The sequence below is a fragment of the Pygoscelis adeliae genome, unplaced genomic scaffold, assembly GCF_000699105.1.
Source record: "Pygoscelis adeliae isolate BGI_AS28 unplaced genomic scaffold, ASM69910v1 Scaffold75, whole genome shotgun sequence".
In the NCBI taxonomy this organism is placed as follows: Eukaryota; Metazoa; Chordata; class Aves; order Sphenisciformes; family Spheniscidae; genus Pygoscelis; species Pygoscelis adeliae.
Window position 1 is genome coordinate 2,096,938 of NW_008824772.1, and position 22,969 is coordinate 2,119,906.

At 39.6% G+C, this 22,969-nt stretch overlaps 1 protein-coding gene across 4 annotated transcripts in view; it reads left to right on the forward strand.

Moving 5' to 3' along the window:
• PECAM1 (platelet/endothelial cell adhesion molecule 1) overlaps positions 1-20,511 on the forward strand; it is a 34,122-nt gene extending 13,611 nt beyond the window's left edge. Inside the window, exons 13-16 of one of the 4 annotated variants that reach the window (XM_009323680.1) lie at positions 1,439-1,507; positions 6,630-6,686; positions 13,971-13,993; positions 18,936-20,511. In XM_009323680.1, the coding sequence (XP_009321955.1) occupies positions 1,439-1,507; positions 6,630-6,686; positions 13,971-13,993; positions 18,936-18,965 (179 nt within the window). In that variant the 3' untranslated portion in view covers positions 18,966-20,511. The remainder of the gene's footprint in view (positions 1-1,438; positions 1,508-6,629; positions 6,687-13,970; positions 13,994-18,935) is intronic. The other 3 variants (XM_009323681.1, XM_009323682.1, XM_009323684.1) reach the window with 3 other exon arrangements.
• The last annotated feature ends 2,458 nt before the right edge of the window (positions 20,512-22,969 follow it).

Consider the following 22,969-nt stretch of genomic DNA (forward strand, 5'->3'; position numbering starts at 1 on the left):
GGAAACAACCTTTGGAAACTCTAGCTCAGTGGCTCTTGTTTTTCTCATTGATCTTTCAGATGAAATGGGTGCTGGTCTAATGATCTGCATGTGTGCTGGAAATAAATGGGTTCAATCCTTTCCTACTGTGGATTGGGCAGCTTCATTAAAACCAACTAGACTATTGCAGATCTCTCTACCAGATGTGAAAAACAAGTCTATTATTCACATACTGCTAAAAATAACAGTATCTGTTCTGCATTTGTGTGGCAATAGCTTTTACTTCAGCAAACAAAAGGAAGGAGCTTATAGTCTGTGCATGGAAGTTATTTCATTGTGGTCTGAATAAGTCAAATTAAAACTAGAGAAACATTCTCATGCAAAACAGACAGACAGCAGAAACATAGGAACATAAGGCTGTATTGTTCATTCAGAATCACTGCTATTGTAGGAAGCATGTCATTTAAACTTTGTTATTAACTAATATACCACCTTAAACACTGTTTTTGTTTTGTTCAGCTTTTTTTTTTTCCTTCTTTCACCAATGCTATCAGAAGGCTGCTCCAAAACTTTGCTGTTCTAATCATTAGATCTTTCTCTAATTTCTGTTCTAAAAAATCCACAAGCAGTTCTGCAGGATTCCAGTCTGGATGACTGTGGTGGTTCCTTCCAACTTTTACAGAAATCTAGTAGAAAACCATCTCCACCCTAAGGAAAAGACAGAGTAGAAAGCAACGGCTGTTTCTTGTGTCTGTTGTATCCAGGTAGCCAGTACTTGTCAGTCAGTAGTCTTAGTAAATCAGGTGTCTAATCATTGTCAGGCTTTCTCTGGACACTGTGGCAGAGAAGCATTTTGAGGAGGAAGATGGGTTGCCATGGTGGATGTTCTATGGAGAGCTTGAAGGGCAACATAAGAGAAAAGTGTTGAAATTGCTTATTGGCAAAGCAGAAATTGAGAGTATGAGAGGTGATAAGGGAGGCCATGAAAGACTTAGAGAAGGCTTTAAATGTGAGGAAAGTGGAGAATGGGAAGTGTCCTGCCATAGCAGCCATAGAAAAGGAGGAGAAAGTAATGGCAGAGAGAGAGATAGAAGAGAGAGGAGCTGGAGCAGAAATATGGGAGAATCTCAGATAATTCCCTGCTCCATTTGTGTTGTGCCACTTTTGAAGGTGTTAAATTGAAAGTAAGAGTTTTAGGCACAATTTGCACGTCCCACAGTTTCAGAAATCTGACTTGAGTTGGTCTACTCCTTTCAGATTGGGATGACCCTTAGGAATGGGTTGGCCTTACAACTCTTAGCAGAGTAACTCACATCTGCCATAAGTAGGGCCTGATCCTGCACCTATCAAAGTCAATGAGGACTTGTCCATTAATTTCAGTGGCAGCAGGATCAGGCCCACAGCTCAAATGAAGCATGCAGTCCTACAAAGAAACATCTTCTTGATATTTTTGGGGCAGGACCTGACCTTGAGAGTGCTGAGGTGGAGTACACTGAAGTTGAAGTATCAACGCTTGATCCTCACAGAGGTAATAAACTGTCTGGCCTCTATGGTTATGTTTTGGGAGCAACTCTGGGCATGTTACTACTCCCTGACACTGGTCTGATTTTGGCACCTGTGAATGTAAGAGCAGGTTGTGTTTTGTGTGCATGACAGTTTCATGCCAGTAGCGCTCCTTAATCTAGATGATGCTGTGGCAACCACGCTGTTTGTTGTTCATTGCAGCCCTTCTTCCCCTGGGGTCCTCTCGTGCACTTGCCCTTCCCATCCACATGAGGTTTGTGCAGAGGAGGGCTCCCAGCTGGAGCTGTGGCTCTGAGCAGAAGGCAGCCTGCTGTGAATCTTCATGTTATAGAGTCCAAATTCACTGAGAGCCATTTGAGGTTAGCCACAGTGTAGGATAATGGAGAGAACAGAAAGCAGTGGAATTTCTTCCTTTATAAAGGAACTAGTTGAAGGGTCAAAGCTGTAATCCACTTGTGATAGAGAAGGAAGAGAGACCAGCGTAGATTTAGTCTCTCAGTCTGGAGAGGCCTGGCGACCATCCTGGATTTTGTGGCACATTAAACAGAGAAATGAGAATATTGATGCCCGGGTAACTTTGGCCTCCTGCCTGTAGTTCTATAGTAATAGTAACCAGACCTCATAGCATGAGGCTAAGGTACATGTCTCTGCAACCTTGAAGGAGAAATATCCACTGAAATTTATTCTCAACACCCAAATGCACACTTCAATCATTCTGTGTCATCTGGAGAACTGGGATATCATTATGCCCTTGTGTTGAAAGCTGTTAAATCTTTCAGAAATTTGCAAAAAGTTTCAAGTAGCTCAGAGTGAATAAAACCCACAAGAGACGTTTATGCTATGCTCTAGCTTCTTTGCTTTAGCTGAATAAGAAGCAGACTGAGGAAGAAATGGATAAATTTGCTTTTTCCTGGTAGGAAGGACCACTCACTTATTTCAGAGACCAAAGACATGATTGTTTAATTAGTAATACAGATGTTTGGGCAAAAGTGCTCACTCTTCAAGCTTGGCAGCAAAGCTCTCCCGGAAAAGCCAGTCCTCCTATTCTTTCTCTGTTTTCACTTGCTGGTATCATTCATCACAGAGTTTTCCCTGTGTTCTAAGCATGCAATTTATCTACCTCTGCTAAATTCTGCACTGAGATACCATAGTAGTTGTACTCTTTTTCACAATAGGGCTAATACTTAATTGTTCCAACTGTTTCTGAGTGTGCACTATACAATAGAATGGTGTAGAATGGTAAAGATATGCTAGTGCATGATTATTTAAATTAAAAGCCCTATTAAATGCAAGAGCAGCATCTCTAAAAATAGCCTTTTCATCCCATTCCTGATATATAACACTATTCCAGTATACCAGACTGAGTAATAAGATAGTATCCATGCTATGTAGACTGAACCCCATTAAACTGCAAACTGCAAAATAATGTTTAAAAGATGGTGTGTAAATGAGATCAGATTATTTTAACTGAATGCTGTCTCATGTTACAGACCTATGTATGACATACAGAACATTAATTGATTCTGCAAGACTGAACTGTGCTTTAAGTATATTGAGATATGATAGCTCCCTAATCTATTTCTTTCGTTGCACCCAGGACACAAGTGAATGCTCAACAAATGCATGCTTTGGTTATGTAAATGGGAACTGCACTGCAAGTATTTAAGGTGTTAATCTTTCAGAGCATCTTGAGGGTGCTGCTTAAATGGAAGGAGTTGTATGAAACCAAGTTGCAAGATTAATTCTTTCAGCTCTGCACTGCCTATCACAATGAGAACAAGATGAGATTTATTCTTGGGAAAAGAGAAGCAAAGCCAAGTTTCTTTATATACCCTTGTAATAATCATGTACACCCACAAAAATAATTCAGCCATAGGACTGACACCGATACTTCTGCCACACTGATGTTATTGTACAAGTTTTGTTTCAAATCATAATATTCTTTCATGTCTGTCTGTGGATTATGACCAGTCCTTCTTAGGGAACAGACCTTTCAGGTTATCACCTAGCTCCAAATCCCTATCGCGCCTCTTTTGATTCCACCTGTTTTCTGAATGAAGACAAAGTATATCACGCTTACCTTTTCTCTGGGCATGCATATCTCATCCAGCAGGCTGCACGTAGATTCTGATTCCTTCTGCCTTTTGAGGAACTCCAGATTTCTTTGATCTCTCAGGACTAACTTCAAATTAATTTATCTTCCCAATCATTTGTTCCTCCTGCCACTGTTGTCAATGTCAATACTAATGTTCATCTCAGGAGCAGGAGAATCATATTTTGTGTATTGTGAAAGACTACTGCAATAAATGCTGCAGTACTGAAGCTATAACAGTAGCCTTTATGTCACTTTTGGGAATCAGGAATAATTGAATGCCACCTCAAAACAAGTTTACATAATTGTAGAAGGATGTACATCTTGTCTTTGACAGTAAAGAACTACTTACATTTGAAAACAGTGGTTTCACCCATGTCTGCACTAGCTGGTCATTTCTGAAATACTTTTTAACACTATAATGGCGAATAGGCTAGTGCATCACGAGCTTTATATGTACTATGCTTCTGTACAAGGAGCAAAAACCAGGGTTCATTACAGTGTTACTGATAGTGAGTGGTAAGCTTGCTGGAAGCAAAGTTTCACTGCTTTATTTTAAAACTTCCACGTGGGAATAACTTGATACCTACTTTTTGAAGCAGGGGTGAAGAGGCTAGACAAATACGAGGTAGAGCTGGGGCTACACAGTCCAGCTCTTATTTGGGGTAGTCACAGTGGAATGTTAATTTGATATTTAAAGAGGTGGTAATTCTAGAGAATGATTAAATTGAATACTTACGGAGATTATATGTTTGACAAAAATATAGTGCTTATCTTTTCTAAAGCTTAGTTGTGCAAAAAGGTGGCATAGTGATTTAGACCCTTTGTTGTTAATCCAAGCAAAAACAAAGGCCGGTGCTAAAGTAAGATCAGGAAATATCCCTAAAGTGAGAAGGGAGAAACTGCTAATCATGGCTGAGTAAGAACATGCTCCTTCTTTTACTTTTATAGCTGGTTACTTATCTGCAGGGTGGCAACATTATAAAGTTAGTGGGAACAAAATGTCAAATCATCCAAGTAATTTCTCCTAGCACATTTTTTCAGTGCTGAGATGACTTTTGGAAGATTAACAAAGAAAATAACATGGGCAGTGGCATTATATCACAATTTAATGAAATGGGTCTGAAAAAAAAAAAGCAAGGTAAGGAAATGCCTCCCACCAAGTCTTTCCACAGAGTCAACAGGAGTAGATTAAGGACTGTAATTTGCTAAAAAAAAGTGTTCCAAATGAAATGAGCTACCTCTCATTAAAATTCTGAGAAGATTACTCCTTACTTCACTGGAAATTGAATTGATCATTTAAGCAATAGTCCATAAGCATATGAAATGCACTTCAAGATCTTCAGACTATTTTGTAAAGAAAGTTCATGCCAAAACTGCAAGTTTGAAAGCTGTGATTAGGCACTCGGTGAAGTGTAACTCCTACTGTCGTTGAAATTAATAGCAGTTTTGCAACTCAATTCTGATGTGTTAGCTCCCAACATTTAAAGGATGCTTAACAGAATTTAAAAAAATGAAATTAGCTTTGGGAAATTAAAATGTGGTGCCAGAGACACTTAGGCTCTTCAGAGCGAAGCAGAACAGTAACAGTCCAGATTCTGAGTCTGGCTGCAGATCAGTATGTCTGAATTCTTTAAATGTTTTTTTTAAAGCTAAAGTACAGGACTCTGTATCCAGAAATGTGAATTTTCTTTCCAGTTTCTTGCAGAGAGGGAACAACCATTTTCTTTTCTTTTTTTTTTTTAACTAGAAAAATCTAACTTCTTGGTTTATTGAAGATCCAGAGAAATCAGAGGTGATATTGATAGAATTCTGAGGTTTTCTAAGAGACTCAGTTTAACTGAAATGAATGAATGTTTCTAAAACGCTTTGAGATCCTTGAACAGCAAGCTCCTAGACCCTGCCTGCATAGGCCTTTATACCAAATGAAGAAAGTGGTTTTAAATGCAGAGTTCTGGAGCACTTTGCTTTACTATGGTTGCCCAGGGATTCTTAATTTACAACCATGCAAGAAATCAAGGAAATTGTTCTAATCTCCTAGTAGCCAGAGCTGTGTTTACGCTGACCATAGAGAAACTGAGTTCTTGCTATTTTCAGGCCTTTAGACAAGGCTCTGCCCCTTCCTTACTGGGGTAAGTGCCTGTAGTTTGGTATCAAAACTCTGCAAATAGGTTTTGACAGATGTCAGACAGCAAAAAAGGAAGAGCTTTTTGCTTTCCATCTCATACAAGAGTAAAGGTTTACAGGGTCTTATTTGTAAACCTGAAGGTCTGAAAAGTATGTGTCTAAGACTAACATTTTATTCGTATCCCAGCTGTGTCCTTGTAGGCACAAATCTTCTCTGTCTGCTTTTTCTCCTTACTTTCTATCTTTCCACAAGCCTTCTTAGCCTTCACTCCTGCTATGTCCACCTGATCTTAGTGCACTAATGGAATAGTCCGCCACGCTGAGGAACTGAGAGGAGACCTTTCCCAGGTAGCACCTAAATAGAAGCTGTGCAGGGTGAAATCTGCAAATATTCTTCTGAGACATTTCACAAACAACAGCAAATTAGATTATTTTTGTGCCCATAAGATTTAATCAGGCTAGTTGCCAAAAGGGGGTGTAGTTAGTCTTCCAAATGATAGATCTCCTCGGGTCTAGGATCTCTAAATCCTTAGAACAAATTGAAGCAGCTCTTCAAAGTGATCCAGAGAAACTATTCTCTAGTGGTAGATGTCTCTGTAAAATTAAAGCAGTATCAATTTGAGAAGATTATTAGAATGTTAAAGTCAAATTTAGAAAGGGAAGCTTATTTTCATCATCATTTTTATATAGAGGGAGAGACATCTCCCTCTCAGAACCTTACAGTCTGGGTTTGGGGGAGGGGGTGTAATGGCTTTTTCATACAGACTCCACAGGCTCGTTGCTGCTTATGTTAACTACTTCCTCTGAAAGTAAAACAGTGTCTTCTGTTTGTTTAAGGAGCTTTTCATAAGGCAAACAAAAAAAAAAGAAAGAAAAGAAATTGATTCTGTGCCAATACATTTTCCAGCTCCTGTACAGAAGGGGACTGAAACAGTTTATAGTGAAATCAGAAAAGCTAATAATGGTAAGTAAGCTAGTGAAAAATTAAACACATAAAGGAAGCATTTGTATAGAGATTAGGGATAAATTTGTGACTGAATAGTTTAGAAGATAAATGCCATAAAAAAGAGATCCAAGTCACATAGGAACATACTGAAGGGCAGCTACGAAATCACAGGTGTTGATAAGTTGTGTAACACCTTCATGGTTTCTCATCAACCAATTATATTTAATGCAGTGAGATTAATATTTGTATCATCTACTTCATCAGCCCATTTGTACTGTATCTGCTAAGTAGTTGGGCCATACATCTGTATCTGAATTTGGAGCTGAACATGCCCTGTTAGGGATTAGGATGTTATGTTGTGTTATCTCAAACTGCTCATGAACAACACTTTTCATCTTAGTTGAGCATGTTTGCCATGTGTTATAAAATATTACACTGGTTTTGGATATAACCCCAGCAAATATCTATAAAGCCTCCAACAACAAACTCTAAAAACCTCTAAAGCAATATGATCACTTCAGTAGGATGGGTTGTTTGTTTTAAGAACCATAAAAAATTGTCTCGGATTTTATGTGCCAGCCACTCTACCCTTCCGCCTCCTGTAACACAGACTTTTGTATGCGGGCATTAGCAGCTTACTGGCAATTACTGTCTGTAAATGTTCTGGCAGTAATGAGTTCAGAGACAGTAGGTTAAAAGCGTTGCTTCATAGTTTGTCAAAGACTAAATCAGAAAGGATTTCCTTTCCTCTCTTTGTGTTAGGAAGTCTAGATTTGCAAATATTAGGGCTGTAAACTGTTCAGGTTTTGTCCCCATCCGTGTTACCAAGTGGCTTTGTTGTGTGCCATTTTTAATTTTTGATCATTGTATTTTAATTTGCTATTTTTCTGTTTTATAAGGGATTTCCCACCTGCTCTGACACAGTATTCTGTTTCTAGGGAATCTTTCATGTGAGGGTCTCCAAGTACTTTAGAAAACATTACTTAATTTTCCCTTGTGAGGACTTATAAGGCAATTTTTATCTCCATTTTACAGCTGAATAAACAGAGAGATTAGGTCATTTGTTTAAGGCAATGTGTTTAGAGAGTGACAACACTGCAAACAGAATTTCAGAATCCTGATTCCTGCCTTGGTGCTGAGCCTGTATGTTGTACTCATTTTTCACAGCCTTGCAGTGAAAAGCAGAATATCCTTTACACTAAAGAACAGGGCTAGGCACTTCATGTAGGATCACCTGGCAGCATGATGAGAAAAAAACAGCTCATTTTAGGGCTGAACCCAAAGGCCACTAATGTTCTGAAACGTTTTCCAGTGAGTGTGAATTGGACCTGTAACAAGCTGCAGAAGCTGGTTGTATAACCCCTCGCTTGCTTTCTGCCAAGGTGTGATGCTGATTATTACGCCTTTCACCATTCCTATTTTTGACATGACGGAAAGTGTTATATACTAGAAGGATGTTTTGTGAGTTGTAAACTCAGGGTTGGTACAGCAGAGCTATAATTCAAAGCACTTATAAGACTGTATTTGCCATAAAGTGGAAACTGCAATAAAATGAGATATGATTGAAAGACTGAGCTGAATTAGCCAGATGATACGCAAACGTCCCTTAATCTTGCAGTCCACCTGCTCTTTTATGCATAACATTCTACAATTTCAGTTATTCTTGGAAACATAGTGACAGTTTATTGTTTTAATCACGTCTGTTTTTCCTGACTGATACACAGGAAAAGTGTTTCAATTAGATAAGCAGTGCATCACATAGCTATGCAGTTAGTTGGATAGCTACATTACAGTCTATTTAAATGTAACATTTGCTTTGATTTTTGATAGGCTGTTTGATTGCAAGGTGGCAAAGTATAAATGCAGTGGAGGATCCCTATGAAATAGATCTATCTTCTTAAGTACTTTAATATATATTCATATAAGTATATTAAAGGCCAATTGTGAAAGATGTTGAACATTACTAGTGGGTGCAAAGTTGGTTTACCATTATGATCTTCACTATGTTTGAATATTCTTTGAGATTTTTGAGCAAATGCCCAAGGGTACAATCTACTTCAGGAAGTTAATGGTTCAGACAAACGTGTCCTCTGGGGAAATTACATTAATTTGGGAATTGGTGTCAGCTACATAGTTTGACAGATTTAACATCTAAGACCTGTGTAATATTTTGTTATTATTTGTTTGTAGGTAACTATTGTGGTTTGGGTTTGTTTAATTAGAATTGAGTGCTTCATAAGCAATTTTGTCTTTTCAAGGAGTTGTCTGTGCATTCCAGAAATTGTGTTCGCTAGAGAGGAAGCTGAGGAGCCGTCAGTAGTTGTTACGTCTGATGCAATTCTTTGTGACTGAGCTAAAATATTTTTCCTCTTCATTTTTCTGATGGCTCTCACTGCTGTCCCCAGTAAGGCAGATGCCATGTCAGTAACCAACTTCCCGTGTATTTTGAGTTCTACAGCTGTTGCTTGTCCTTATCCCAAATCATGAATCCATAGTGCAGATAACGCTCTGACCTTTCCCAAGCCCCAGGCCTTTGGCAATGTGTGGAGCATCTGCCATTATTTCTTTTCTTTTTATTTTCCTGGTATTGGCTATGTTATCTCCTGTCACTATCATTTTAGTGTCTCCATCACACTATGGTAAGACTTCCCATCCTATCTGCTGTGCTGCTTTCCTTATTCTGAGTAGCAGGCCTAAAGAGGTGTTACGTTAAAGATAGACAGAAACAAACTGTCAAATGCACATTTCAAATCCCAGAAGACCTGCATGTGGTTAACTACAGTTAACCCGTTAACAGTAGGAGAACCAGGTCAATTACGAAATTCAAGTCTAGTCAGGTGTATTTTGATTGAAAGTCAAATAATAGTACTATAGATAGAGAATGTCCGTCTCTTTAGTTGGATGCTAGATTTCCTCTGATATAATGAGAGGTTTAAGGAGGATGCTGATCACTAGCATTGTCTCTGGAAGCAACTGAAAGAGATGAAGTTGTCCTTGCATTGTTACTGAAAGGTTAGTTTAATTCAGAGAAAGAAGACTTAGTGTTCAGGAAGTTCACTGAGGTATTGATTTAAAACCTTTTCTAGAGCAATAGGCTGTTTCTTTAGTATTTTACATAAAATACCTAAAGCTTCAAGCCTCACCTTTAAATCAAACCTTACATCCAAATGGCAATTTGGGGAATGGTCACAATTAGTACCAGTCAGGTCAATAACAGCTTTGTCTAAAAGTCCTTCACACCTATCAGGATGAACTAATTTCCTTAAAATACTGCTTTCTCTGGTTGCTGTATGAAAAGGCCAAAGTATGTTGGGAGTCAGGAATATCCAGCCCAGTCCCAGAGCTGTTGCTTTTTGTTCAGAAAGAACTGAGACAGTCCGAAACTTAAGCAAAACAGGCAATTGTCTAAATCAACAGACTGCCAAGAATGATAAAATGACTGTGGCCCTGCTGCCTACTGCGCCTGTACTGGAGTCCCAACAGGCTAGGCTGGCAGCTGATGCTCTTCCTGAGGAAGGGGTCAGGATATGTCAGATACTAAGTTCAGCTGGGTGGGTGGAGGCTCTTTTAGATGCATGATTTACTTCCATCACACCTTTCATCCTCCCAGGAGGCAGTAGGGCCAGGAAGTCCAAGCATCTCTGTACTGGTTCTTTATCTCAGCTCCACCCCTTACCTTGACATGGATTCCAGTTCTTGGGGTAGCACAGTTCTGTTCATATTGCTGAGAAGACTAGAGCCAACTCCAGTTCACAGATTTCCTTACATTTTTTCAGGGCACTTCTTGTGGAAGACAATGTATTAGTACATTCTTGCTCCTTCCGTGAGCTCTGCCTTTGCTCTGTATCAGATCCAAAGCTCACAGAAGCCAGTGGCAGGCTTTGCACTGATCTTGATGTGCGCTGAATTGAACTCATAGTGGCTTATTGCAAGATAACTATTCCTAATTTCTTATTAGGAAAATGGAAATCTAGTGAACAAAATGCAGAGCCAGCCTTTGTGCTGCTAAGTCTGGAAAAATGAATTGGTCACTTGGAAGCAACTGCAGTGGTGAGACAGGAAATTCTAAGGATCCTATTGCAACCAACAATGTACTATGGAAAAATAAATACATCCCAGTGGAAAGAGGCATGAGAAATCCCCATTGCATTCAGTGGTTTGGAACAAACTATTAGAAATCAGTTCTAGCAATCAGGAAATCTGCTCAAATACTTTCCTGATACTGAGCCTCAGGCTTAACACCTCTGTACTTAGCCAGAATTTCCCACTGAACGCCTTTTCCAGCATAGAGAAAACTCACAGGGTCTGGGGATTAATTGTGTGATTCGAAACTCAGGCCTTACAAGCACATGCTAGTTGCATGCAGTCTGAAATCATGCAAATAACCTGTCCCTTCTCCAAAATAAAACCTCTTTGGATCTTTAGGTTTCAAGACATGTTCTAGACCAAAGCCTGGATTTGTGAGACATTGATTCCAGAGCCAAATGCTTACAATAGCTTCAGCCAAAAATTAGGCAAAGCCAGATGCTTTCAGTAAGACACAAATATGCAGGGAGCTTCTGACCTTGCTTGAACCTAAAATGCAAAGCTGAATTGCGTGCATGCCCCTGTGTGAGATCTGTTCCCAAGCCGCCTGCCAAGATTCTCTGTTAGAAGCTACTGCTCCAATAAAAGGCTTGGCAGAATGTAGTATGTGTCTGCAGTTCAGCATCTCCAGTTGATAATCTAGCATCTTAGCTTTCACCAGTGTTGGAGATGGGTTTGAGATGGATTATGAATTGCAACTGTTTAGGCATATATTCTCTTCTCCATAACCTCTAGCAATGAGAAAGAGCAGAGCAGGTGGAGATGACAGTGTCTTAAATTCCTGCCATTAATGTACTCCTTTGTAAAAATGTGTTCTTTGAATTAAAAACCCCATCAATTAAAAACAATAGCAAGAGTTTAAATTGACCAGAAATCCATAAAAACACTTACCTTTATTAGACTTGGGAATCTTTTAGAAATCACCAGCACCAGACCTTCAGCTCTGATTCCTTTCAGGAAATATGCAGCTTCTTGTTTGCCCTGCTGAGGAAGCTTGACCAATTTTTCTGTATATGACTAGAATCCAGCATATCTCATTTCCCTGTTTTTGTTAGTAAGGGAAAGCCAGGTGTCATTTGAAAATCTCTCTGTTCTCTTTCATCACAGTAAAATTGGTGTGTTTCAAGTAAAAAACACTTCATAATTTTAACAGGAATGAAATAAAAATGTTGTGAAAAGATTGATGTAGCAAAGAATCAGCAAAAGCACCGTATCATTGTGCTTTCATTAGAGGCTACATGCTGTCTTACCTCACTGGTACCTTTAGAAATCATACAGCCTTCCAGCAGTACTTTCAAAGAGCACAGATTAAGACATTCTCCTGGTAGAGATATGATACTTAGCTACAAAGCGACACTATTTTGAATCTGGGTGACAGATAACAAGGAGGCGGGATATCTGTTATTGTGACCTAGTAGCTTTTGGGGTAGCAAACATCCCGTTGTTTGAAGCTTGGAATTTATACAAAATTTCTCATTTCCTCCTTCCTGTAAGCACAATACATTGTGACAGAGGACTAAACTACAGGTTGTTAATACCTCACTTCATAAACCTTGCATATAGTTTTGTCCACTTAAAGTCAAGCTTTGATGTAGCACTGGCTCAGCAGTGTTTTTCTTCTGTCAGCTTTCAGGACACAAAAAGCTTTTACGTGTTTCCCATGTAACTTTTTATTTTGTTTCTTATCAAACTGGCTAAACATATAGGGATCAATCTTGCCAAACATTGAGATCAATTTTATACTGAAATTAAGTTTATGCACTCATATAAGGTGCTGTAGTCACCGCAGTTTTTAATCCTTTTCCTAGGCTAAAAGTTCTAGGTAGAACTGACTTGGAGAAAACTTACAGTGTACAGTGCCAGTGACACTCATGTAGTCTCTCTGTGTTTCAGAAATTGTAGTCTGATTGTACACTGTGTTCATGGTGCTGCTTTCAGTGAAGCAGAATCACAATCCTAATGTAATAAAAATGTGGATGGTAGAAACTGTATGAGCTTAACTGCACCACAAATGTACATGGATGTAATCATAAAGGACAGAGGAAAAGAGACCTTGGCATTGTTATCTGCAAAGTTAGATTCACCTGTGTTCAGTTTCCTCATTACTACTGCTGGCTGGCAAGGGAGTTTCTAAAAGACCTTTATTAAAGTCTATTTATGGTAGTAGTACTTTTCATAGTATCCTTCATTTAATGATTTCAGAGAACTTCTCAAAATTTACATAAGTGTTCTGCCTATGGGAGGACTGATGTTATTATTTGCTATTTAAAAGATACATACTTAGAAAAAACATAGATTCAGAGACTATCCCACATTTATAGAAAAAATACTGGCAAGATTAACCCAGAGCCCTAGTCCAAACCCTCTGCTTTGAGCATTAGATGAATTTCCTTGACACAACCTCTATCCACTGGATTTTATATACTTTCCAAAAAATACCCTTCAAGATTCAGCACTTACTTTTGTCACGTGAAATATCTTTTAACAGACCATACAAAAGAGCACTTTTAACAAGACTTGAAGTCCTCTTCTAAAAGCGGGGTTACTTTCCTCATGTCTCTAGATTGTCTTATTTTCAGAGGGCAAAGAAATATTTATGTTTTAGTATTTCAAGGTATTCTGTGAAACTTCTGAATAGCTAAATCCTCTTTTTTAAAAAGAAAAACAACTAAGATCTAATCTTAAAGTTCACTGATCCTAAATGGAAGGAGCCTGCTGATTTTCAGGCTTTCATTGGGAACAAGCATCTTTTTATTAATAAAATTTCAGGTGTCTTTGCAGGATCTTATTTGGCTCTGAAAATTGTATCCTATACCGGATTTCTGCAGTACGTTATTTTCCTGGCAAGGAATTGGGAGAGGAAGTATAATGCTCATGAGAACTTGCCTCTAAAAGGAAGACTCTTTTTTGTCCAGTAACAGCTTGTGCTCTCAGTAGAGACTTCTGCTCTAAACCATAATCAGGAAAGCTGTCAAACATGTACTGTTCAACATGGTCTTTGAAATGTCTGGTCCCACCCATGTACTTGAATTAAGCTAGTTCTTGGATACTTCTTAGGACCAGAGCTTGAACCTTAGTTGTAGGTAGGAATTTTACATCATTGCAAGATGAACAAAAAAAGTTAGATTAAACGTAAAAGTCTATTTTCTGGAACATAGAACTGATCACTCTGCAATGTGCCATTTCATAATTTATACATTGTATTTTATTTTGCAGATTCTGTGGAAAACAGGCATTCTGTAAGTATACTTTTTATGCAAGCAGTTAAATATAGGGAAATTGGATTGAGATTGTTGTGTATCTAGTGAGATAGTGTTCAAGTGTTGCTACGTTTTAATTGTTTATTTGTTGTGCAGGACCTTTACTGGACAGCTACTGGGCAATCCCTTCATATATATTCTTACTAATCAGGCTTTCAGTACTACGTTTGTAGAATGGTCAGCTTTAAAAGTCCATGGAACTGACTGGTATTTGGTAGTGCTGGTACAGGAGGTAGATGACAAGTAATGATCTTCCAAGAATTTGTGTTGAACACCTGCGCAGCTTTGGATATGTGCCACAAATATTCATGCTGACAGAATGGCACAAGGTTGGGGATCGTTGCTGCTTGCTTCAGGTTCCTGATGGACCTGAGGCACTCAAGATTTGCATATGAAAACCTGCTAAGCTGGTTAATGTATCACTGGGGACAGAGCTGTTGTTCCAGTCCCATCTGTAAAATCTATAGAGTGTCTAGTGCCAGTGAATCTCCTCGGGGTGTGTCAGCTCACATGCACACACATACATTCTGTGATTGGAATATCCAGAGAAGTGAAGTCCTTCCTAAGGTGTGAAATGAAGAGTTAAAGTAAGGAGGAATGGCTGATCACCTGAACTCGCAGAAGTCACTTCTGTTCGCTGTCTATGACTGTTTCCTTCTGGGTTCATTTTCATCCACTGGTATAGCAAGTGGGATGGCTGTAAGGGCTGGTGGTGAAAATGGAGACCTTGTAAGAAATTTTAAAGGCAAGCAATTTTTTATCTCAGAGTACATAGCTATGTCACAGTTATGCTGCTCTAAGAGGTGAGAATAGTATTATCCCTATACGGAGGATCTCAGCTAAACAATTAGGAGCTTTGTGAAGGTTCTGTAGGTGGTGAACAGCTTTATACGGCTAAGAAGCCAGTGGAAAAAAATGGATTTTTTTTTAAAAAGAATAAATGTCTTGAATGAGCTGTTACTCTGCTCTCAAGAGATTTAAGAGGCAGGGAACTTACATTTCAGAAGTACTTTTATGAATGTTATATAAGCTATCTAATCCAACCTCAAACCATGCAGACCGGGTGTCTTTTCTGCCATCCACTTTGTGACTTTGGAACTTGTACTTAAAGAGAAAAAGAGAGAGAGAGAGAGAGAGACTCATAAATAAGAATCACAATAGCACAGTCTACGTCAGCTTATGGCATCCATTTGAGTTTTGAAAGGCTCCATCAGCACTCACATCCCCATGGGATAAAAAAGCAGCCCATTGTATTATTTACAGACACTGGCAGTGCACTGAAGGTCACAGATTGTGTTACAATAAACAGACATATATTAACAGGCCAGTAGGGTTTATAGTATCATTGTCTCTCTTAGTTTAAAGGTTTGTTTTTATTCTTTGCTTTCAATTTTCTAAAAATAAATTGAGTTGAACCCTTCTCTGGGTTATACCAGGCATTCCTTGGAGAGTCATGCAGAAGAAAGTTTGTCCCTGTGCGACACAAAAGGAAAAATGGTCGAGAGAGGCTGTGATAGACATCTGGTGTAAGCTCAGGGAGTTTTTGTCTTTTTTTTCCAAGCCCTACATAATTTATAATGGACATTGGATGAAAGACTAAAATTTTATGAAGTTTTTTTGTTTTCCTGCCTGTGGCCAAAAGTGAGTAAAAAATCTCTCCATGGAAGTATAATGAGGCTACTTTAGTGAAAATACACTGACTACTCCATGTAAATCACTTTCATCATAATTAATTGGGCTGTTAAAGCTTGCTAAAGCAGACAATCTATGAAGTAATGTTAGATTCAAGGAGAAAAGTGTCAGCTGAGGGCAGTGTTTTCTTTGTGTTGTCTGTACAAACTCCTGTTAACAGTAGGAGGGTAATAAAACTAGTTACTCTGTAACTCTTCAGAAACAGCCCAAAGAGAAGTCAGCTTTATAACACTTGCACATCTTGAGTTTTCCTAGAAGTAGCCTTACTCAGTTCATGTCTGTGACATTGTCCCCTCCTTAGATACTGTTCATGTACTTAACATAGTAACTATTCTTTTTTTAATTATTAGCTTTAAAGGACATAGCAAAAAACCAGATCCCCATATTCTGCTTCTTAAATTCCCACTTCGATTCCCAATAAAGCCAGTGACAAAAAGCAGCACCATCCCTCTTTTGAACTCTCCAGATAAGTGACCTAAAGTTGGACTGGACAGATAAATTTTTTTATAGATTTTCTATCCCCACTATTTGCCTCTGAACACTTTTCAGGCAACATAGATGAGTACAGGAGAGGCAGGGAGCTACTAAGGTGCTTTCTATCATTATTTTCTTGCAACTGTTTTTTTTTCTGTAGCTCATTTTCACACAATGCTTAACTGGGATATACCTCAGTGGTTTGGTCCAAATGAGGAGTTGTTGATCCTACTCATGAAAAGGAAAATGCTCCTTATAAAGTGATCAAGTGGCTTAAACTTCCTCCCCAGCTGTTCTGCTTCTTTATAGCCAAATCAAGTATTTGGCTCAGAGGTGAAGTTGCTTTCGATCTGCTACTCCCTTAATTTGTGAGTGAAAGGAGGCCTTCAGGAGCTAGGCTGGTCAGCTGGCATCTTAATCACATGAAATGCCAGATGGATTACTTAGCTGTAGTGACCTGTCAAAAAACTTGTAGAATTTGACTCTGTTCAGGAAGTAATAGGTATTCCAGAAGTGTGGGACAAAGGGCACCACAGCAGAGAGAGTAGTGTTTTGCTAAGAGCTATGTTTTCAGAGACAGGAGGACATGCAACCTTTTTGTTTCAGTAATGATGGTGAAGACTCGACATCAGATCCTGCTGTCCTTTTCACTCTCTAAATTCAAATAACAACGTGAGTTCCACCTCAGATAAACTCTGTTAACTTATTCAGTTCTGCATTGATCTTCCAGAAGCCACAGGCAAAACAGAGTACTGCACTGTGAAAAAGAAAGATGAAGCAAATAATTTTAATGAGTGCTAGCCCTGCTCTTGTGCATTTGCCCCTACATAGTTTCTGTCAGAATAAATATAATCCAGCGTGAATATTTAGGCACTTGGCTTCATCTTCACTGAGAGACCATTGCAAAATTGAGCTCAGGGCTTTAGTAAACACTGTGTACTGACAATAAGTGTTGTGTTACACAGAGGCATTGAAAGTGTTTGTATTATGTCAAGAAAGGTGGTGCGTTAGAAAAAAAATACGTTAAAGTTTGAATTATTCGAATTGCATAAAGGCCCAGTTGCAGTACAGGTTCTGACTGATTTGCAGTCCAGGGTACCTTGAACCTGAATGTCTTGGACTTTTAGGTCATTTAGAAATGAACCTAAAGTTTTGGGTTGGGGGTTGCTTCTCTCTTTCTCCTCTTTCAGAAATTTGTATCTTAAATGCCATCCATAGGAAGTATTTGCAAAAGAAATGAATTACTTAGAGAGGAACTGGGAGGAGGTTTCCTTCCTGAAATCAGAGCTGGCAATCTTTCTAAGTTATTTAATGGTCCCAGTTTCTGAAAACATATTGAAGGAAATATCTTAACAATGAGATAGCCACTTCGCCAAACACTAATTGGTATTGTGTCAAATTTACCTCAGCAGTACATTCTGACTTCATATCTCCTCCTCCCCTATTACCTCTTAGATGTGTGTGTTTGTTTGTTTGTTTGATTCTGTCCTAGGGGTACATGAGGACTGGCAGCCTCAGTCAGGACATAGTGTACTTTTAGCTGCCTATTTGTTCAACCTCAGAATGTACCCTCTGAGACAGAAAACTGTACAATTTAAATCTATTCAGAGAAATTTCTGGGGTTTTTTCAGCTATTTTCTCATCTTACTCAAGTGATCCCAAAAGTATTTTGTAAATTCTCAGTGGTAAGGGAATTGCTTCCCATCGCCAGCACAACATAGCCAGCTCCGAAGGGGGAGCTGGCATGTGCTTAACTGTGCACAGTAACATGGCACAATAGTTTCAGACAGGAAATGAAGATGAAGGATGTGTCCATTTAAAATGGGGGGGGGGATTTCAGGCAGTCAGGATATGAAAAACAAGGTGATACTCTGAAATAAACATTGAATTATAAACCAGGAATTCCTGCCTCTGACTCATGGGGCAAATCCTTTGGGGGTAAGTCCACAGAAGGAATTAGGCGCCTCAGTGCTGACAGACTAAACTATTAGGTTAGAGGCCACCATGTACTCTTAGCAGGTATTTGTTGGAGGAAGACTTGCTTTGGCAACTGATGTCAGGAAGGACTTGACAGTTGTGAATCCTCAGTGGACAGAATTATTTCTGTCATATAATGTAAAGACAATGGAGTTTGGGATCTCTCTTTGCCCTTTCCCTTTCCCCTAACATAGAGGACTCCTCTATCTGCACGCTGCCTTTTGTGGTTCTCAGTGCCAGGTTTCTATGATGTCCCTGCTGTGTGCTGAAGATAACTTATTCAAAGGAGCAGACTCTTGTAGAAACATGCTGTCTAAAAATTGAACGCTGCATTGGTCACTGTTGAGATACCCAAGCGCTTCTTAAGAAAAGGTTTTCATTCTTGTGGGACTGAAGATGGGGGCCTAGTTGTGGCAACTGGGCATCTACCAGTAAATAAGGGATCTGACCTTCAGATTCGTTGAGTGCCAGTTCCCATAAGAATCCAACTTTTATCAGTAAGTGCCCAGTTGCAGATGTTGGTGATTAACAGTATTGCAGTCTAGCCTGTAATTGTTAACCTAAATCTTCCACTGTCTTATTTGCTTTTTTATCTGATGAAGATAATACTAATATCTCCCCAGGGAACTGTGAGTATTTATTAGCTCATTGTACAGTGCTCTAAGGAATATGTTACTATATTTAAAGTTTTTGTATTGATCAAAAAGGACAGGAGAGGGCAGGGGGACATTTATATTCATACCTTTTTTTTTTTCTTTTTTGGTCTTGTTGCCAACAGAGAATACAAGGGCATCCTGATGCTACTTAGAACAGTCATCTCAAACATCAGCTGGGAGAAGAAAACAAGCCAAGATGGAAGATGTTGCAAATGTTTCAAAAGCTCTGCAGCACTTATTTATGAGTTTGCCAGGCTCTTCTTTTCAAAGCTTGTTTCCTCAGGGGGAACGATAGAGATATTCCTAAAGCATTTAATGGAAAAAATTATGAACAAAAATTCTCATAGGAAAGTGGCTCTAGAAACCACTGACCTAGGTTCCCATCTTTAATTTCTCCTGCTAATGCAATTTTGCCTTTCTAGCCTCCAATTCATCATGCTCTGAGGAAATAAAAGGGGAAGCTACAGCTGAGGAAGTACATTTCTACAGTGCAGTAACTACTGTGATGCTAGAAGGATGTAGAAATATCTAAGCTTGCTTTAAACTAGCTAACTTGGTTATCAGTAACACTCTACTGTGGCAGATCAGAGCTCAGCACAGCTTGGCCAGCCATGCTATGTACTTTGACGTGATCTTGCAGCTTGTACTGAACTTGCTGTGCCGCAGCAGCTGGACTGCTACCAGTCTTGGGGCCAGCTAATTTATAGCTCACTTGGACACTACACTGCAAAGAGGGCCTAATGGAAGAGCGAGCTCTGGGCTCTCTAAAAACTTGAATAACTGTTCAGAGATTCAGTACTTTACCAAGTGCTTCTATCAGTAGAGGCACAAATATTCTTTATTCTTTGCTAAATTGCTTTTCCCCTTTAAAAGTTTTGATGCTTGTTGGTTAATTTGGTGTGATGGTTCTTCAAAGAATGATTGCCCATCACAGTTATTTTGGATGATGCAAAATATAGGTCTTGAGTGGGTGGATATACTACACCCACTGACCCCCCAGGTCAGTGAGTTTGTACCTGAAAATTCTGTTATGTATAATCCTTATTCTTTTGATTTTAGGAGAGATCTGAAGTTGTACTTGTGTCCAGTTTGTCCAGTATGGAACTCCATGCCTATCCTTTTTCTCTATAGTATGATAAACCACTAACATGGATCCAGTTTGGACCTGGATCTAATCTTTGCAGCCCATGTTTATCTCAGTTGCATTAATTTAAAAAAAAGAACGCAAAGCAAAACAGAAAAAGTACTGTCCCCAACCCCTTAACCAGCTGGTCTTTGACACTGCAATTGCTCTCCTTTTCTTACTGCAGATTAAAGTACTACACGATCTGGGCCACAGGTAAGAAGGTTCTTGTTTTAATTAGAAAACAGTGAAAGAGAGGACATGGATTTGTATATACATATATAGTTACTGCTTTAAGCATTGCATCAAAGGTGCAAAACCAGCAAGAAATACAAAAGGATTTTATATCCTCATTCCAAACATTTAAATTTTCAAGCTCCAGTTACTGGCTAATATCTCTAATTTATTGTTCCCTATACAAACGTTGTTTGTTATCAAAAGCCTTTCACAAATGACTGACTTCATAGCACTCTTCTGTTGAGAAATGTTCATTCTAGCATCCCATGAGTGTCCATACAATGCATTAGTATAAGGAATGTGAAAAGGTATTTTAATAAAGAAAACTCTGAATTGAACTTCACACTGGATCTTGCATGTTCATATTAGTGACCACTTGCAAATGTAAAATTGTAACTGTAAAATTTTTTATTAGTGATGAACCATATAGATACATTGTATCAATTTACATATGGAAGATGTCATCTCTGCAACAAGTGATTCCAGGCACTTAGATCTGTTGCCATGAGCCAGTTTAGCAGCAGGCAAATGCATTAAATTGATTTAAGAGTTGAGCTTGGGAGTGCTTGCGTTCACATGAGTCCTTTGCTAAATTACGAAGGTAAAAGTTCCTCCACATGCCTTTCCACAGTCCCTGGCACAGCTCAGGAAGGCACTGGTTTCTGGGAAGTTTCAGAATGTCATCTGGGCATGATGGAGCAGCAGCGGGACAATTCATTGATCTGTTTCAGCTTGTCTCTTGGCTGGAATAATCCTAAACTATTTCGGATTTAGCCTGTAATAAAAGTTGTTTGCCCTACTCAAACGTATCTGAACTGTCCACTTCTTAGAGTGCTGCGCACTGCTTTGAGCACCTCTGTTTTGTCTTACAGATATACCAAAAATATTTTAAAATATGGGACATTAGATCAGCATACATGTCCGGTGAAGACAAGGTTAATGGGCCCATGAAATAAGCAGCTACACAAGGAGTCCAAATGTCCTGTTATGAGCATGCCTTCTGGATGCCAAACAAGCCTCATTGTCCCATTGGAAACATTTGGGAAATAAGTCTTGAATCTGTTACTGAAACAGATTAAAGCTCAGATTAGAGCTCAAACAATACGTTACTGAAAAACAACCAAAAAAAATTCAGGTTTCTACGTTGTCACCAAGTTGAGCTCAGCAAATATAAAATGAGGTGTGTTGCTAAATATTTACTTTTTGAGAAGGCAAAAGGGATGGAACATCCTCAAGCCGTTTGTGGCATGCCTTGTCTGAGCAGTTCCACTGACGGCGCCGCATCCTGCTTGCACTAAGCATGTTCAGAAAGAGGCTTACCCACCCCGCTGCCTTCCTTGGTTAACGTTGTGGTGTTTTTACAGTTGCAGCACAGAGGCTTTAGGGGTGAGATACAGAAATGCTTGAAATCAACAGACTCTTCTTCCTTGCCACTGTTAATTTTTTTCATTTCCAGCAAGCTAGCAGCTGCTTATTTTCTTGTCTAATGTAAGTATACTTCTGTGTTCCCTTTCATGGAAGAATCTATGATGATGTGCTGTCCGGTTCGTGCTGGAAACTACCTGGCAGGGCCACGGAGTGCGCAGTACAGCCGTCTGTCTGTTACTCCTTCAGGGTCACCTGTGCCCCGGGCCAGAGGGACCTCGCCCCGCGCCCGCGCTGAGCCCCCTCTCCTCCGCTGCCGCCTTGCTGCTCCGTCCAGCAGCACCCGACAGCCTCCGGCGTTGATCCGGTGCTGACCCCTGGTGGCAAGCGACCCGCAGGGCGACCCGGGTGGCGACGGGTCCCTCCTGCCCCCGGGGTGGTCCCTGCCCGGGACAGGGCAGCCGGCGGTGCCCGAGGGCTGCCTGGCTCGGGCTGGAGCGGGGCTCAGGCGGAATAAGCAGGGTGCTAGTGGGCGGGGAGGGCTGCAGGTCCGGCCCTGGTTTCTAGGCCAGGTTCTAACCTTTTTACATCTACATGTATCGAGTAAACCGAGCCTTATCACTTTTATTCCCGCAGTGGTATGATCTCTTCATCTGGACCTCTGCCACTTAAAGAACAGCTTTCAAAACGCAGTGTAAACCTACCAACCACGACTTCTTTCTCTCTCGCATAGGTTAGTGAATTGTTTGTAAATGCTGGGGCACTACTTCTGTGCAGAGTAAACATCCTGTTCATCGGTGGGTGAATAAACCCCAAAGTTTATTTACTTTTCTGGGGCGTTATGTGCTTGTTCTAACTGCTTCTTTGTGAGCCTGGTTCAGTTCAAGTTCTTAATGGTGCAATTCATCACTAAGCTGTCTTGCATCATAAGCCCCGGGCTTTTGGGGGCAGGGGAAGTAATGCTATCAGACTGGCTACAGCCGTTCTGTTGTGAGAGAGAGGAGAGATAACAGGGAAAGGAAACAAACTTTGAGGAAAAACAGAGGTTTCAAATGAAAAAAAAACCCCACCAATTAAACTAGAAATCAAACTGAAAGTAATAAAGTATCAGTACAGATTGAAAATGCTAGCACATTTTGTTATTTAGAATTTCAAGGCCTTTCTGAATAGACTGGTGAAAACAGAATAAACATCACTTTTACTGTTATTTGGGAGGTAATAAGCAAGTTGTCACATCTGAAGAATCACAAAGAACGGGCCTTATTGTCTTCATGCTTTGAAACGCTCCACTCTAAATCACAGGTGCTCCCATTAAAGAAAGCTCAGCGAGTCTAGCAATCATAAGAATGTGGCTTGCATGGGAAGCTTCAATTAAATGCGAGCATTTATATTTATACAGGTAATTTGTTTTCTCACCAGCCACAGACATGC